The sequence below is a fragment of the Sander lucioperca genome, chromosome 8, assembly GCF_008315115.2.
Source record: "Sander lucioperca isolate FBNREF2018 chromosome 8, SLUC_FBN_1.2, whole genome shotgun sequence".
Lineage (NCBI taxonomy): Eukaryota > Metazoa > Chordata > Actinopteri > Perciformes > Percidae > Sander > Sander lucioperca.
Genome location: NC_050180.1, coordinates 33,274,797 through 33,290,780, shown reverse-complemented (window position 1 = coordinate 33,290,780; position 15,984 = coordinate 33,274,797). Strand labels below are relative to the sequence as shown.

Below are 15,984 nucleotides of genomic sequence, written 5' to 3'. Positions count from 1 at the left end.
TCTCATTGAGTTAGATTCGATACATTAATGCTGCATTCACGTGGTGTCGGAATATTCGGAATATTTAATGCCTGACTGAGAAAATTCACGTGAACGCCCCCTTAATATTTACAGTAAATGGTCGGAACATCACAACCATAGAAATAAAATTTTATTTCACATAACATTTTATTTCTATGGTCACAACTCAGAAAATCGGCGAAATCTTTGCACGACTTGCAAGTTGGCGGACGAAAGTAAATGTTGGTTTCATTGTAATAAGCATTTATAAATTTAGGTATTGCATACCATTTTTTGCTCACATTTAATTTGTATTATGCAGTGGTGGAATGTAACTATGTAAGTACATTTACTCCAGTACTGTACTTAAGTACAAATGTTGAGGTACTTGTACTTTACTTGAGTCTTTTCTTTTCATGTCACTTTCTACTTCTACTCCGCTACATTTCAGAGAGAAATATTGTACTAGTTACTTTACAAATTAAGATTTTTTGCACACACATCACAAACAAAAGTTTATAAAATCTGAAGTTTTATTATAAATTAAACTACCCAACAATATAACAGCCTACAAGTCCATCTGAAATGATTAGCCGATTCAACACAGAACAGTTTGGATCGTTTCCAGTTTCTAAAATGGGAGGATTTTTCTGTATTGAGTATTTTACTTTTAACACTTTAAGTACATTTTCCTGATGATACTTACATACTTTTATTTAAGTAACATTTTCAATGCCTGACTTTTACTTGTAATAGAGTTCTTTTACAGTGTGGTATTAGTACTTTTACTTAAGTAAAGGAGAACGACTTAGCACCACAAGAAATTGGACCATCCGAGGAGCAAGTGAATGCATCGCAACATACCCTTACAAAATAAACCCAAAAATACTGACTGTGTAACAGATACTAATTTTAGCTCTATGTATACTAAACAAAACGCAAACGTAAAAAAAAAAATTGCATTCCACATTTTTAATGTGCTGAATCTGCTGCCGCTGATCAAAACTAGTTTGCTCAAGTTTGTGACGTCTTGCGCATGCGCTTTAAGTGGTAGCTGCGAGGTGGGAAAATTCATTCTATGGAGGCTCTGCAAAACATGATTTTCAGAAAAAGTTTGTGACATTACGGAGTATAAAACCGGACAAACATACTCTTCAGTTAACCATTCATCGCCGTAAGTGCTCAGTTTGTTATCTTATTTTGTTCTGTTTGTATGCTTTCGGGGTCAATATGGTTCACTATCGGTTCGTATCAACACGATGCATCGTTACATTAGATGTAACTGCGTAGCCGAGCTAGCTATTGCATGTTATGATATGTTGCTAATTTAAGCAGTTGAGTTGCTTACTAAGAGTGTGTTGTAACTGGACAGAGGGTAGACACGTTGTTGCAAAAGCCTTGTGGACACGCACATTCGACTGAATGCCAAGTAGCAGCAGCCACATTTGTCAAATGAAAGTGATTAACGTTACATGTGTGCAAGTTTTCAAAGCAACGGGAAGCCGCTAAGGGCTCCAAAAAAGACTAAACTAATCGTACCCTAATGTCAGGTGCATCGCTGAATATTTCATATTTAAAAAGTGCTCACATACAGTCCAGTGTATCTTCTGTTTGGCTTTAATTTCATTGTCACTTGTTTCACTCTTTCTATAAAGATGAAACATGACTGTTCTCTCCGTGATCTGATTTAAATGGGTGCCTACCGATCACTCTTAGACTTAGACTTAGAAAGCTTTAATGTCCCCGAAAGGCAATTTGTTACAGTACAGGCATATTGACACATAATCAACGACACAAACATTGAACCAGACATCTACAGCGCTATTTATCTAACGCATAACATACACACATCAATACATAGAATACAGTAAAAGGAGTATATTGCACAATCTCATAAATAAATAAAATAAAACTACTGCACATTAGCCTACTTCACATCTATTCCTTCAGTCATACCCCTCCCTACATCTTATTTAATTGGGTTATTGCCATGGGAATTAATGAGTTTTTTGCTCGGTTGGTTCTAACTAGAGATGGTCCGATACCATTTTTTGCTTCCCGATACCGATTCTGATACCTGAACTTGCGTATCGGCCTATACTGAGTACTGATCCGATACCAGTGTGTCATATATTTTATTATGTTTTAACAGCTGTATACTACTATCCCTGTATGTATGATATGATGTATAACAGCTGTATACTACTATCTCTGTATGGATGATATGATGTATAACAGCTGTATACTACTATCTTTGTATGGATGATATGATGTATAACAGCTGTATACTACTATCTCTGTATGTATGATATGATGTATAACAGCTGTATACTACTATCCCTGTATGTATGATATGATGTATAACAGCTGTATACTACTATCTCTGTATAGATGATATGATGTATAACAGCTGTATACTACTATCTTTGTATGGATGATATGATGTATAACAGCTGTATACTACTATCTCTGTATGGATGATATGATGTATAACAGCTGTATACTACTATCTCTGTATAGATGATATGATGTATAACAGCTGTATACTACTATCTCTGTATAGATGATATGATGTATAACAGCTGTATACTACTATCTCTGTATGATGATATGATGTATAACAGCTGTATACTACTATCTCTGTATGGATGATATGATGTATAACAGCTGTATACTACTATCTCTGTATAGATGATATGACAAGAGAGTTATGTTGGTACTGTAAAAGAGTAAACAGGCTGGCCTTTCATTTTGTATAACAGTAAAATAATTATTTTATTTTGTGTAAAGCAGAAGATTTTTTGCTGTGCAAAATTGTTTAATAAAATATATTATTAAGAATTTTTTTTTTTTTTTTTTTACAAGTATTTTTATTGTTTTAGAAAAAATAGAATGCACAAAATACAATGCAATATTACAATGTCAATTATAACAAAACATCATTCCGATAACCCCGTCCCACCCACAACGAAGCCCTTATGCCGAGGAAAAGAGGATAAGGAAAAAACAAATAAAAACAAAGGAAAATAAAAGCGTGAATATGAAAGTAATAATAATAATAATAATAATAGCAATATTAACATGATAATAAATAAATAAATAAAACAAAATAAAAATAAACACTATCACTCATGGTAACAATTAGTGTAATCATTATGCTTTACCATTCTTAGCAGTTACTAAGAGGGAAGTGCAGTAAGTCCTTCAAAGTAAGCCAGTAAAGGGCCCCAATTCTTGTAAAATGTATTGGTTGATCCTTTAAGAAAGTACTTGATTTTTTCTATTTTTAAAAACATCATAACATCAGAAAGCCAAGTAGCAGCTTTTGGCGGTATAGGTGTTTAAGAATTTTTTGGTATTTATTTGAGATACATTATGGTTTTTATTAATCGAGCAACAGAAAAATAATCGTTATATTAATCGTCCAATTAGTCGTTAGATTAGTCGACTAATCGATAAAATAATCGCCCGATTAATCGTTTAATAAATAATCGTTTACCCCCAGCTCTAGTTATAACGGAAAAATAACATAAATAAACTACTTAACGTAGATTTTCTTTAGGGCTTTATTACGTGGTATCGGATCGGTGCATAAACTCCAGTACTTACCGATACCGGCGTTTTAGGCAGTATCGGAGGAACATCTCTAGTTCTAACGTTAGGATATCTATATCTACGACCAGGAGGGAGCGGCTTGAACGCCTCTGAAAGTGGATGGGTTGTATCCATACAGACCTTGTCTGCCTTCTGTGCCAATCTGGTCAGATATAGCTGGTACAGGTCTACCTGTTGCCTACTAATGACTTTTCCACAAGTTTTAACAATCTTCTCCTAACTAACGTTACTGTACACCATTCAGCAACTTATTTATATTCACAGCAACAGTTCAACCAAGATCAAAAACTATCATCTCAACTCCACAGTGAAATCTCCATTTTTTTTTTGTTGCATTTTGACAAGTAGGATAACGTTTTTAGCCTCTCTGGGGTAATGTAGTCCTGGTTTGACAAGTAAAGTGCTTATTTGATCTGGACCTGATCAAATGTGGCCTTGATGTGAAAAAAAAGCATTGAAGTCTTGCGTTTTGGCATTTTCAAAAATAGGATAAAGCTTTCACAAATTTGAAAGTGGGGTTTTTCAGACCGCTTTAAAGTGCTCACATTATGCTCATTTTCAGGTTCATAATTGTATTTAGAGGTTGTATCAGAATAGGTTTACATGGTTTAATTTTCAGAAAACACCATATTTTAGTTGAACTGCACATTGCTGCAGCTCCTCTTTTCACCCTGTGTGTTGAGCTCTCTGTTTTAGCTACAGAGTGAGACATCTCACTTCTGTTCCATCTTTGTTGGGAGTCACACATGCTCAGTAGCTAGGTAAGGACTACTAGCCAGTCAGAAGCAGAGTATGAGGGTGTGCCCTGACAGCACCTAGGTAAGGACTACTAGCCAGTCAGAAGCAGAGTATGAGGGTGTGCCCTGACAGTACCTAGGTAAGGACTACTAGCCAGTCAGAAGCAGAGTATGAGGGCGTGCCATGCTAGCAGCTAGGTGAGCATTATAACATGTGTTCCAAAGTGACCACGTTTGTCTCTGAAGTAAAGGCTGGACTACAATAGAGCTGTTTGGAGCAGTTTGTCAACAGTGTTTTCTGTTGGAGATGGTAAGTCTCTTTGGGGTGGACTTTGGGTTTTTTCACTTTGTAAACCTATAACATACACAAAAAAGATATATAACACAATAAAGGAAAGGGGAAAAGGCAAAAAGCATAATATGAGCACTTTAATGCTTTATCTAAAATGTCTAACACACTTTTCACAACTGTCATTTCACACTGTCCACTTTTTAAGTGATGAAATTGTTCTCAATCAATGTGTTGGTTGGGTGCTGCTAGGATGTTTTGATGTTTTGTGCCTTGTTTATTGTGTTGTTTTTTTTTTTTTGTACCTCCAACTGCAAATCAAATTTCCCCTCGAGGGACAACAAAGAACTCTGAACTGAACTGAGTAAGAGCTGCAAAAAACGGAGGATCGGTCACTCAGCAATGTTAGTTAAGTTTCCCTTAACTTTCCCCTTAAAGGAACACGCCGACTTATTGGGACTTTGTCTTATTCCCCGTATCCCCCAGAGTTAGATAAGTCCATACATACCCTTCTCATCTCCGTGGTGTTGTAACTCTGTCTGACGGTTCCACCGGTAGCTTAGCCTAGCACGGATCCTGAAGGTAATCGGTTCAAGCTAGCCTACTGCTCCCAATAAGTGACAACTTATTAGTTATTAACAACTAACATGTTCCTATTTACATGTTGTGATTTGTATAATCACAGCGTGTACAAATAACAAGGTCACACGAGACACAGCCATCTTCTAACCGTGTACATACTGGGAACTATATTCTCAGAAAGGCGAAGCACTGCTACTTCTGCTACTTGGGCGGAGTGATTTGCTCGCAGCACCTGAGAAGTGCCGTGGTGAGGAGCAGAGAGTAACAACTAGGGTTGGGTACCGAAACCGAAACCATTCCTACGCAAACGGTAGTATTCGGACCGGATTAAAACGCAAATGTCGGTTCCGACTGAAATATTTTCCATTGTCGCTCCGGACAGCGGCAGACTCTTTTTTTTTTTTTTTTTTTTTCTCCCTTTTCTGCCGAGTGGCGCACGTGCCCACCTAAGTACTTTTAAAACGTTAATATATTGTTAAATTTAAATAATTTTCAGTTTAAAAAAAACTCCATGAAAGAGCCTTTCTTTGATGTCATTTTTCAGTTTTTCAAGAATCGGTTTAGGAATTGTTTACGAATCAGAATCGTTTTCAAAGTACCGGTTCGGAATCGTAGAAATCCCAACGATACCCAACCCTAGTAACAACGGTGCTTTTCAGTGTTGTGCTAATCACTCCGCCTACTGACTTAAAACCATGTTATTGTTCTCCTGTCATGACTGATGCTTTTTTTTTTGTGTGAAAGGAATAGCATCGCCAGTGTTTTGAACTTTGTCTTGTTTGCATCCCTACAGATCAGCCAGCGATTATCTACAAAGGAGCAGGCCCCAGCATCGCTGTGTGTGGAGGCTGACAGCCCCTAGGTGGGCACAGAATTACAACCCAACCCTCACTTTGATTTTCTCTGGGGAATCAGCAGCTGACCGGTTTGTGCAGCATGAAGATTGCGGTAGAAGGCTGTTGCCATGGGGAGCTGGACAAGATCTACGAGACAATCGGCTACCTGGAGAAGAAGGAAGGAGTAAAAGTGGACCTGCTGCTTTGCTGTGGAGACTTCCAAGCAGTGCGAAATGAAGGAGACATGAAGTGCATGGCAGTCCCAGCCAAGTACAGAACGATGCAGACCTTTTACAAGTCAGTTCTTGGTTGTTGTTGTTGTTGTTGTTGTTTTTTGTGTTTAACCCTTGTGTTGTCCTCGCGGCTAAAGAAACGTTAGCACTTTTTTCAACATTTTTGTTGCATTTTTTTTCCAGCTTCTGGCACTTTTTGTTGAATTCTTTCAAAGTTTTTGACGCTTTTTTTATATTTTTGACGCTTTTTTGTCGCTTTGTTTGACTGATTGTCACTTGTAATTCTTTTCGACATTTTTGTTACTTTTACGTTTGGCGCTTTTCCCCCCACTTCTACCAACTTCTACCACGAGTTTTACACTCATTCTTGGAATTCAGGGTCAATCAACCTAATTTTTGAGTTTAACAAGCAGAAATATGCTATAAAATTGAATAAAACACCCCAAATTCAATGAATGTAGTGAACTGATCCTTCATTTTACTTGAGAAGAGCATTTTATAGAACCATCCATGTTCATTCTAGGTAATTTGGTTGAAAGAAACCCAAATTTCTGATGTACACACTTTTTGAAAATGGGTCAAATTTGACCCGAGGACAACCGGAGGGTTAAAAAAAGTGCAGGACATTGGTGAGAGTAGGGCTGCACCATATGAGGAAAATATGCGATAACAAATTTGAATATCGCTATTTCACGGCGATGAATAAACCAATATTAAAGTGTACTCCGTTCTGCCTTTCTGCTGCTTTCAGTACTCTGCTAAAATACAACAAATTGCTTGGTGAATATAAAACAAATGAAAGAAAATAATTTCCAACATTCTTTTATTGACCAAATTGAACATTGAATTTAACATTAAAGGCACCACAAAAAAAATGACAGGTACATTTTAAATAGCCTCGCGTTGCCAGACCCTCCTCCACAGCGCTGCGGAGGAGGGTCTGGCTAGTCCACACAGCATTCCGGGATGGGAGAGAAACATGCTCTGGTTTATTGGCATTTCTTTAAACCAATCACAATCGTCTTGGGCGGTGCTAAGCGCCGGACAGAGCCACGGTGCCGCTGCAAAATAGCCTCAGGAAGGAACTTGTTTTGGTGGAACGTGTACGTAGTTTTAGTCGTGCAACAGAAAACTCCGATTGGACAGATAGTCTAGCTAGCTGTCACAGCCTTTCACGGTGTGTTTATTGCGCCAGTTGATATCGCGTTTGTTTCAGATACTATTCTGGAGAGAAGAAGGCTCCAGTCCTGACCATCTTCATCGGAGGGAACCATGAGGCTTCCAACCACCTGCAGGAGCTGCCTTATGGAGGCTGGGTGGCACCCAACATTTATTATCTGGGTAGGGACCAGCAGACGGTAGACGTGGTTATTCTGTCTACCTGTTTATCTGTTAGTTCCCAGGCCTGACTTGACCATGTTTCCGTAGGTTATGCCGGCATTGTTCGCTACAAAGGGATTCGAATTGGTGGCTTATCTGGGATCTTCAAATCACGAGACTACAGAAGGGGTGAGTTATTTTTGACTGTCTGACTAAATGCTTGAAGTTACACACACTATGCAGTATGTTTACAAGAGATGTTTGCTCTTTTAAGGTCACCATGAATTCCCTCCATACAACCCGGATACACTGCGAAGTGTATACCACATCCGAAATATTGAGGTTTTCAAATTGAAGCAGGTAAATATCATAGATTCAACTTGTACTCTTGCACACATTTCAAAATATTATCCATTTATTTCTCTTAACCAGGGGTCTTCAACATTTTCTTTAAGCCAAGGACCCCTTAACTGAGAGAGACGGATCAGGGACCCACTACTACATATATTGTATAAAATGAAGTTGCATATTAAACTGGGCCTACAATAACATGTGGGTGTCCTAAAGCCTTTATATCTACCTTTTTAGTGCATAGCATACTAAGCTATTGAAATAGGCCAGTATGCCTATCATCAATGTGTTTGTTTTTTTCACAAATAGGCCGTTTTATTTTTGCTAATATTTTGTTGGATTCATGTTAAGACATTTTAGTATTTTTTTTTTTTTTTTAACCCTTGTGTACATATTTTTTTTCAACGTTTCTTTTTTCGTTTTCGACATGTCACTTTTTCCAACATTTTGTCAATTTTTTTTGTCACTTTTTTCCATGTTTTTTTGTCACTTTTTTTAGGTTTCTGTCGATTGTTTTTTTTTTTTTTCCTCCTAATTTTTTATTTATTTATGTTTTACATTTTTGTCACTTTTTTCAACGTTCTTTTGTCTTTTTTTTTTTTTTTTTTTTTTTTTCAAATGCTATAAAATACAAAACATCCAAATTCAATAAGAGTGTGCTTACTTGTGAAGAGCGTTGTATGGAACCATCCACGTTATTTTCATTGACAATTTGGTTGAAAGAAACCCAAATTTGTGATGTAGAAACTTTTTGAAAATGGGTCAAATTAGACCCGAAGACAACAGGAGGGTTAAATACTTTCAAAAAAATGAAGAATAATTTCATGCACCACCCCCATATTGACTCATCTCTATTTCCACTAAGATCCAGATGCCCATAGACATTTTCATGAGCCATGACTGGCCTCGTGGAATCTACCACTACGGAAGTACGGGGGAATTGTTGCGGAAGAAGAAGTTTCTGCGTCAGGAAGTGGAGTCCAACACGCTGGGAAGTCCTGCTGCTGAGGAGCTCCTATCTCACATCCAGCCCAGCTACTGGTTCTCTGCACATCTTCATGTGAAATTCGCCGCGGTTATGCAACATCCGGTGAGAGTGACAGTCTTTTGCAGCTAGCGTCAGTATTAGCCGCTGATGCATTTTAGATTGTGATTTTAATAATCCTGGGTACCAACTAGGGCTGCACGATATGAGGAGAATATGCGATATGCGTTAAAGTGCTCATATTATGCTCATTTTCAGGTTCATAATTGTATTTAGAGCTTGTACCAGAATAGGTTTACATGGTTTAATTTAAAAAAAAAAAACACCATATTTTAGTTGTACTGCACATTGCTGCAGCTCCTCTTTTCACCCTGTGTGTTGAGCTCTCTGTTTTAGCTACAGAGTGAGACATCTCACTGCTGTTCCATCTTTGTTGGGAGTCGCACATGCTCAGTAGCTAGGTAAGGACTACTAGCCAGTCAGAAGCAGAGTATGAGGGCGTGCCCTGACAGTACCTAGGTAAGGACTACTAGCCAGTCAGAAGCAGAGTATGAGGGCGTGCCCTGACAGTAGCTAGGTAAGGACTACTAGCCAGTCAGAAGCAGAGTATGAGGGTGTGCCCTGACAGTAGCTAGGTAAGGACTACTAGCCAGTCAGAAGCAGAGTATGAGGGCGTGCCCTGACAGTACCTAGGTAAGGACTACTAGCCAGTCAGAAGCAGAGTATGAGGGCGTGCCATGCTAGCAGCTAGGTGAGCATTATAACATGTGTTCCAAAGTGACCACGTTTGTCTCTGAAGTAAAGGCTGGACTACAATAGAGCTGTTTGGAGCAGTTTGTGAACAGTGTTTTTTCACTTTGTAAACAGTGTTTTTTCACTTTGTAAACCTATAACATGCACAAAAAAGATATATAACACAATAAAGGAAAGGGAAAAAGCATAATATGAGCCCTTTAACATTTTTGAATGTCGTTATAACGATATTACTTGCGATAAACAGATATTAAAGTGTACTCAGTTCTGCATTTCTGCTGCTTTCAACAAATTGCTCGTTGAGTTTAAAACGAATGAAAGGAAATCATTTCCTTTTTTTTTTTTCATATAGTTTTTTGGACATTTTAGGCCTTTATTTATAGGACAGCTGAAGACATGAAAGGGGAGAGAGAGGGGGAATGACACGCAGCAAAGGGCCGCAGGTCGGAGTCGAACCTGCGGCCGCTGCGTCGAGGAGTAAACCTCTATAAATGGGCGCCTGCTGTACCGGGAGAGCTACCCACACGCCCAGGAAATCATTTCCAACATTCTTTTATTGAACAAATTGAACATTGAATTGAATATAAAAAATATAATAATAATAATAATAATACAAAAAGGGACATTTTAAAGTGCAGTTTTTTCTACTGATATTTTCCTTCACTCAACACAAAAATCTGAGTGTCCGTGATATGTCGCAGCCTTTTGCAGTGCGTTTATTGCGCCAGTTGCTATTTGATTTGCCAGTTGCCATTTTACTATATGAAAACTATATTTTGTGCAGCCGCAGTACCAATCTAATATTCCAGTCTATGCATTACACCAACTCATTGAATACTCTTGTCTTTAGCCTAAAGCTACTGCTGCCCCGCGTGTGACCAAATTCCTGTCCCTGGATAAATGTCTGCCCTACAGGGAATTCTTACAGGTGAGAGAACGTTTTTCTAACGTTCACAGTCTAGGTGAAGGTGTAGGAGTGCTAGTTCTAAGTAACGATGTGATGCGCTTGCGTTGCAGATTGTGGATGTTCCAGAAAGACCGGGTTCATCTGAGGGTCTTGAGTATGATCCAGAGTGGCTCGCTATTTTGAAGGCCACCAACAGTCTGCAAAGGACCACCCCTCACCCCTGGAACCCCCCAGAGAATAATGGCCTGCACGAACGGTACGCCGATATATATTTAGATGTCAAATTACAGGCCATCCAAGTGCAAAGGTGCCACAAACGATTTAAAATGATTTAAAAAAAAAAAAAACATAAAACACTGCCCAGCAGTAATTACACAGGCAGACATAAAAAATCAGCGAGTAAAAAAAAAAAAAAAAGAAATCCGAAGTCCTATTTCCATTGTGGTCCTCTAGTTAAACACTTATCACGCCACAAGACAGACAGCTCAACAACAGACAACAAGTGCAGCAATACAATCAACATATGCTGTATAAAGCAGGCGGCGGGGTAGCTCTGTCAACGTGTTTTTTTTTTTTTTGCTTTCTTGGTCAGAAAAGTAAAAGATTTGATGGAAAATGCTACATGGTACTGTAACCATTTCTTTAAGGCCACTTTGAACGTGCTCAGTTATGGCCATTTTACAGTTGCCGCATCCAAGCTTGCGCACGCCAATGTGACGTCAAAATGACGTAGATCTCTCTGGCGCGCCAGGATTTTGGGTGCGCAAGCAGAGGGTGCGCACCACTCTATTTTTTCCAGCGGCGCGCGACAAAGCGGAAAAAGGAGGCCTGAACGAGCTCGAGGGCAACGTGATGCCAGGACTCTTGTAAACTTACTGGGTTAAGATGAGCTCTTTTATGGTGAATTAAAGGCTTGATCCGACCAAGTAGGTCATCCAATCAAATGGAAGCATTGACGTCAATGCTGCTGCCAGTTCTGACCTTGTTTACTTTTTTCTTCTTCTTCTAGTCCATAGAAAGAGCAACGTCTGTAGCCTTTCCTCATTAGCGCCACCTCTGTTCAGGAGAAGACTGCAACTAGTGTGGCGACCACCACGCACGAGTATTAACAGTTAGGGCGATCCCATGACGTCACATTTGCGCGTGCCAGGTTGGGAACGGCTAATGTACTGAACGTTTAACTCACTCAGATATGAATAGCTATTTGGGGGTTTGAATTTTTTGAATTTTAACTCTGTACTTGAAATTACACACAGGCACACACAGTTTGTGTAGCATTTGGCAGTGCATACATGTGTGTAAAATGGACTTGATCATCCCAGAGAATATAAAAAATATAGGATATAGAGAAATATACACTGAAAATCACTACCTAAAAAAAAAATAAATAAATAAATAAAACAAGTTTTAAAAATATTTTATGTAGGGCTGTCAATCGATTAAAAAATTTAATTAATTACATACTCTGTGATTAATTAATCAAAATTAATCACATACATAATTAACGGTGCCTGAACCGATACTTTTTAAGAAAGTAAAAAAAGAAAAGAAAAAAAAAAGGGTACTAACCAACAGTTGGTGACATTAAAGAACGGCTTGTTTATTGCTAAGGCCATATGGTCAAAATGAAATGATTAAATAATAATGTATAACAATAACTTATTTCACTAGTAAATTGCTGTTGAACGACAAAAACAACCACCAGATGGGAAAAAGATATATACAATAACTTCAAATGCACCACGAGGCTGTAGTTTACCAGTTTCTTGAACGCACCGTCTGTGTTGTTTTTCCGACGGCAGCTGCAGATTGTTACATCCCGCTGTTGAATCCTCTACAGTAAAACACAGTCAAACTTTACACCGTTTAGCGTTAGCTGTCAGCATTTTAACCGTGTTTAATCCAGCTACTAGCTAGCGGTAGGCTAACGTTAGCTGCTGTCGAGTGTAGTGTTAACTAGCTAGCGGTAGGGTAACGTTAGCTGCTGTCGAGTATAGTGTTAACTAGCTAGCGGTAGGCTAACGTTAGCTGCTGTTGAGTATAGTGTTAACTAGCTAGTGGTAGGCTAACGTTAGCTGCTGTCGAGTATAGTGTTAACTAGCTAGCGGTAGGCTAACGTTAGCTGCTGTTGAGTATAGTGTTAACTAGCGTCATGTGCAGCGCTGTTTGTGTTGCCTGTATCGTCTGTTTCAGAGCATCAGAGAGAAGAGCAGACATATCAGTGGCACCAGATTTCGGTAGCCAACCCTATTCAGGAAGAAGATTTTTATAAGTAAATGTTCCAATTAATGATCCAGGCAGCACATTCTCGTCTCCCTTCTTCATTTTACAGTTGAATGGTGGCTAGAACGGCTCCGGGTCAAACGTCAATATGGAATGGATTAATCTGCGTTATTTTTTAACGCGTTATTTATTCTCAGATTAATTAATCGTTATTTTGACAGCCCTAATTTTATGTGTTCCATCAATTTGCAGTTGCCAGCACATTTAGCCCTGAAGTACATGCTATGCACAAAGCTTTTCAGTTGCTTAAGAAAAAACTTTAAAAAAAATTAAGTTTTTTTTAGTCAATTGAAGTTAGTTGACCAGTTGCTGACAATTCTCTCTTAATTTTGCAGTTTACTTAAACACAACTAGAAGGGCACTCAGAGAGCACAGACCTCCGCCAAGGCACGCCTTAACTCCCAGCTAGCATTCCAACTTGAGGAGGCGTTCATGTAAATTCTCCCAGTAGGGAATTTATTTTTCAGATTATTCTGACACCACATGAATGCAGCACAAATGCCCAATCCCGCAATGCTAACGAAATTGAAAAATAACTTATGTATCCACCCCGTAATTCAGATCCACTCCAAAATTGATTTAGTTCTTCCTTGGCCCATGCTACACCTTTCCACCAAGTTTCACAAAAATCGGACTAGTAGTTTTTCCGTAATCCTGCTGACAGACAGACAAACCGTGCCAAAAAACATGACAACCTTGGCTGAGGTAATGACTCAGCTGTTGGGCTTTAGAGTTCACAGTACATTTATGATATGGAGTGTCTTTACCCTTTCAGGTGGGACTTCAGACCTTCAGAAGCAGCCATGATGAAGGTGGTGGAGGATCTGAGCGGCGATCTCGCCATTCCAGACAACTTTAGCCGGACCGTGCCCGCCTATGACCCCAACAAGCCTCAGCCCCACGTCACTCCCAGCTGCCACGCCAACCCACAGACCACCGAGCTCTGCGCCACGTTCGGTCTCACGGACCTCTACGCCTACGCGGGGCAGGGAGGCGGCGATTTGGGGAGAATTCAGGGCAGTACCGGAGGGGAGGAGGACGACGACGAAGACGGCCATAGCGTAGGAAGTGCGGACGAACCCAGCGAGTACCCGACCGACACCTCGGGATTGTCGAGTTCATTTAATCCCGACGAGATCACAATAGAGGACGAGTGGGAGGAAGAGGAGGGAGAGGGGGAGGGGGAGGTGCAGGGCAACTCAAAAGCAGCGGTGAAGGGAGATCAGCTCCCTGCTGCACCCGTAGGTGAAGCCCACACCCCGAGCCGGATGGTTCTGCCCGCGCCCAAATCTGACACCTCACCCCCCACCCTTATGTCCCACCTGATGAACCTGCCGCCCCCCCTCCACTCGACCCCGGCCGTAGCCCGCTCTCACGCGGAAGCAGAACGGAGACAACGCTGCGAGGACGACGATGAAGACGAAGATGCCTCCTCAGCTGTACGTATCCTAAAACGTAGCAGCGGCGAGGCCGAGGCTCCCGACAGTAAAAGCACAACCCCCCGCATCAAACGCCGAAACCAGGTGATCTATACGGCAGCGGAGGATGACGAGAGCGAAGATTAGAGGTCAGGGTGAGATGAGGCAAAAAAGGTGAGGACTCATTCCAGACCAATAGATACAGAGCGTACAATTCTCCGTTAGTTTTATTGATTTGTAAAACCTTGTATTAATTTATGTAATTGTTTTATACAGCTACTGACTTGACAAAGCAGAGGTATGGCTTTTTAAAAAAAATATCCTAAAAGCAGTCTGTACACGACAAAAGAGGGGTAGTTCCTACGCAACAACGATTCTAGCCATGGAAATGTCTGTCCTCTTTGTTCAAATATAATTTGTATATATTTTAATTAAACCAAGGGAATTTAGGTTTTTTCTGTTGTATTATCTTTTGTTTTTGTACATGTCATTTTGAGACAATGAGTAAAGTTGCTGAACAATTAAAATACCCTTTTTGTTTTTAAATGAATTAAAAGGACACTTTGACGTAGGGATGTCCCGATCACCTCTTTTGGCCCCCCGATTCCGATCAGATTTTTTAAATATTGAATATCTGCTGATACCGAGTCCCGATTCGATACATACGTATTTGCTCAGTTAACAGAGCTGCACACCGTTTTTTTTTTTGTTTACAAACATATAACTAAGTAAAGAAAGTAACTAAAAGATGTCTTCACCTTAATATATTTAACGTAGTGCGATTAGCATTTTTGTAAAACTTGCGTATAAAATCAACTTCTACTTAAAATGGTGTAGAATTTACTGACTGAATGACCAGAGTAAGGGAATCGGGGTGACTGCTGATCCCCGATGGGTTAAAAAATGCCCACATCTGCTCCGATCAGGACATCCCTACCTTAATGTTTCAAAACCACATGGACCACACTTCACATCGACTGGACTGGATCAGCAGCACTTATTGAACCCTTGTGCGGTCTTCCTGTCAACCATGCAACTTTTTTGTTGTTCTTCTGGGTCAAAATTAAAAATGTAAACGTTTTTCCAACATTTTGGTCGCCTTTTTCGACAATTTTGTTGCCTAGCCTGAACGTTTTTTGTCACTTTTATCCAAGTTTTTTTTTACACTTTTTTTTTCCCCCAATGTTTTTGTTGATTTTTTTTTTTTCTGCGCCTTTTGACATTTTTGTGTTTTTTTTTTTCCACATTTTGGAATTTTTTTCCAACATTTGTCACTTTTTTCAACATTCTTTTATCTTCTTTTTTTTCAAATGCTATAAAATTTAATAAAACGCCCAAATTCAATGAAAATAGTGGACTGATTTTACTTGTGAAGAGCGTTTTATGGAACCATCCAGGTTATTTTTTTAACAATTTGGTTGAAAGAAACCCAAATTTCTGATATAGAAACTTTTTGAAAATGGGTCAAATTTGACCTGAGGACAACAGGTGGGTTTATCATTTTTTGGCATTTTAGATAGGACAGCTTAGACATGTAAGGGGAGAGAGAGAGGTAATGACATGCAGCAAAAGGGCTGCAGGCAGGACTTGAACCCGCGGCCCGTGCGGTGAGCACTGAGCCTCTGTACATGGGGGGGGCACGCTCTACCAGGTGAGCTACCCAGGTGCCCCAATA

The 15,984-nt window shown here is 39.6% G+C and overlaps 1 protein-coding gene across 1 annotated transcript; it reads left to right on the top strand.

The window, feature by feature from the left end:
• Positions 1–1,019: 1,019 nt before the first annotated feature.
• Positions 1,020–14,876, top strand: dbr1 (debranching RNA lariats 1). Its single transcript, XM_031300880.2, has 9 exons — positions 1,020–1,174; positions 6,017–6,356; positions 7,509–7,633; positions 7,721–7,801; positions 7,887–7,972; positions 8,829–9,053; positions 10,552–10,629; positions 10,719–10,864; positions 13,667–14,876. Exons 2-9 carry the CDS (start codon positions 6,160–6,162, stop codon positions 14,454–14,456), a joined length of 1,728 nt encoding a protein of 575 aa, XP_031156740.1. The 5' UTR covers positions 1,020–1,174; positions 6,017–6,159; the 3' UTR covers positions 14,457–14,876.
• The last annotated feature ends 1,108 nt before the right edge of the window (positions 14,877–15,984 follow it).

Excerpts from the sequence above, each read along its gene's own strand:
- dbr1 (XM_031300880.2), top strand. The coding sequence starts at position 6,160 with ATGAAGATTGCGGTAGAAGGCTGTTGCCATGGGGAGCTGGACAAGATC. Across the intron at positions 10,630-10,718 it reads CCTACAGGGAATTCTTACAG|ATTGTGGATGTTCCAGAAAG; the intron begins GTGAGAGAACGT and ends CTTGCGTTGCAG. Across the intron at positions 10,865-13,666 it reads AATAATGGCCTGCACGAACG|GTGGGACTTCAGACCTTCAG; the intron begins GTACGCCGATAT and ends TTACCCTTTCAG.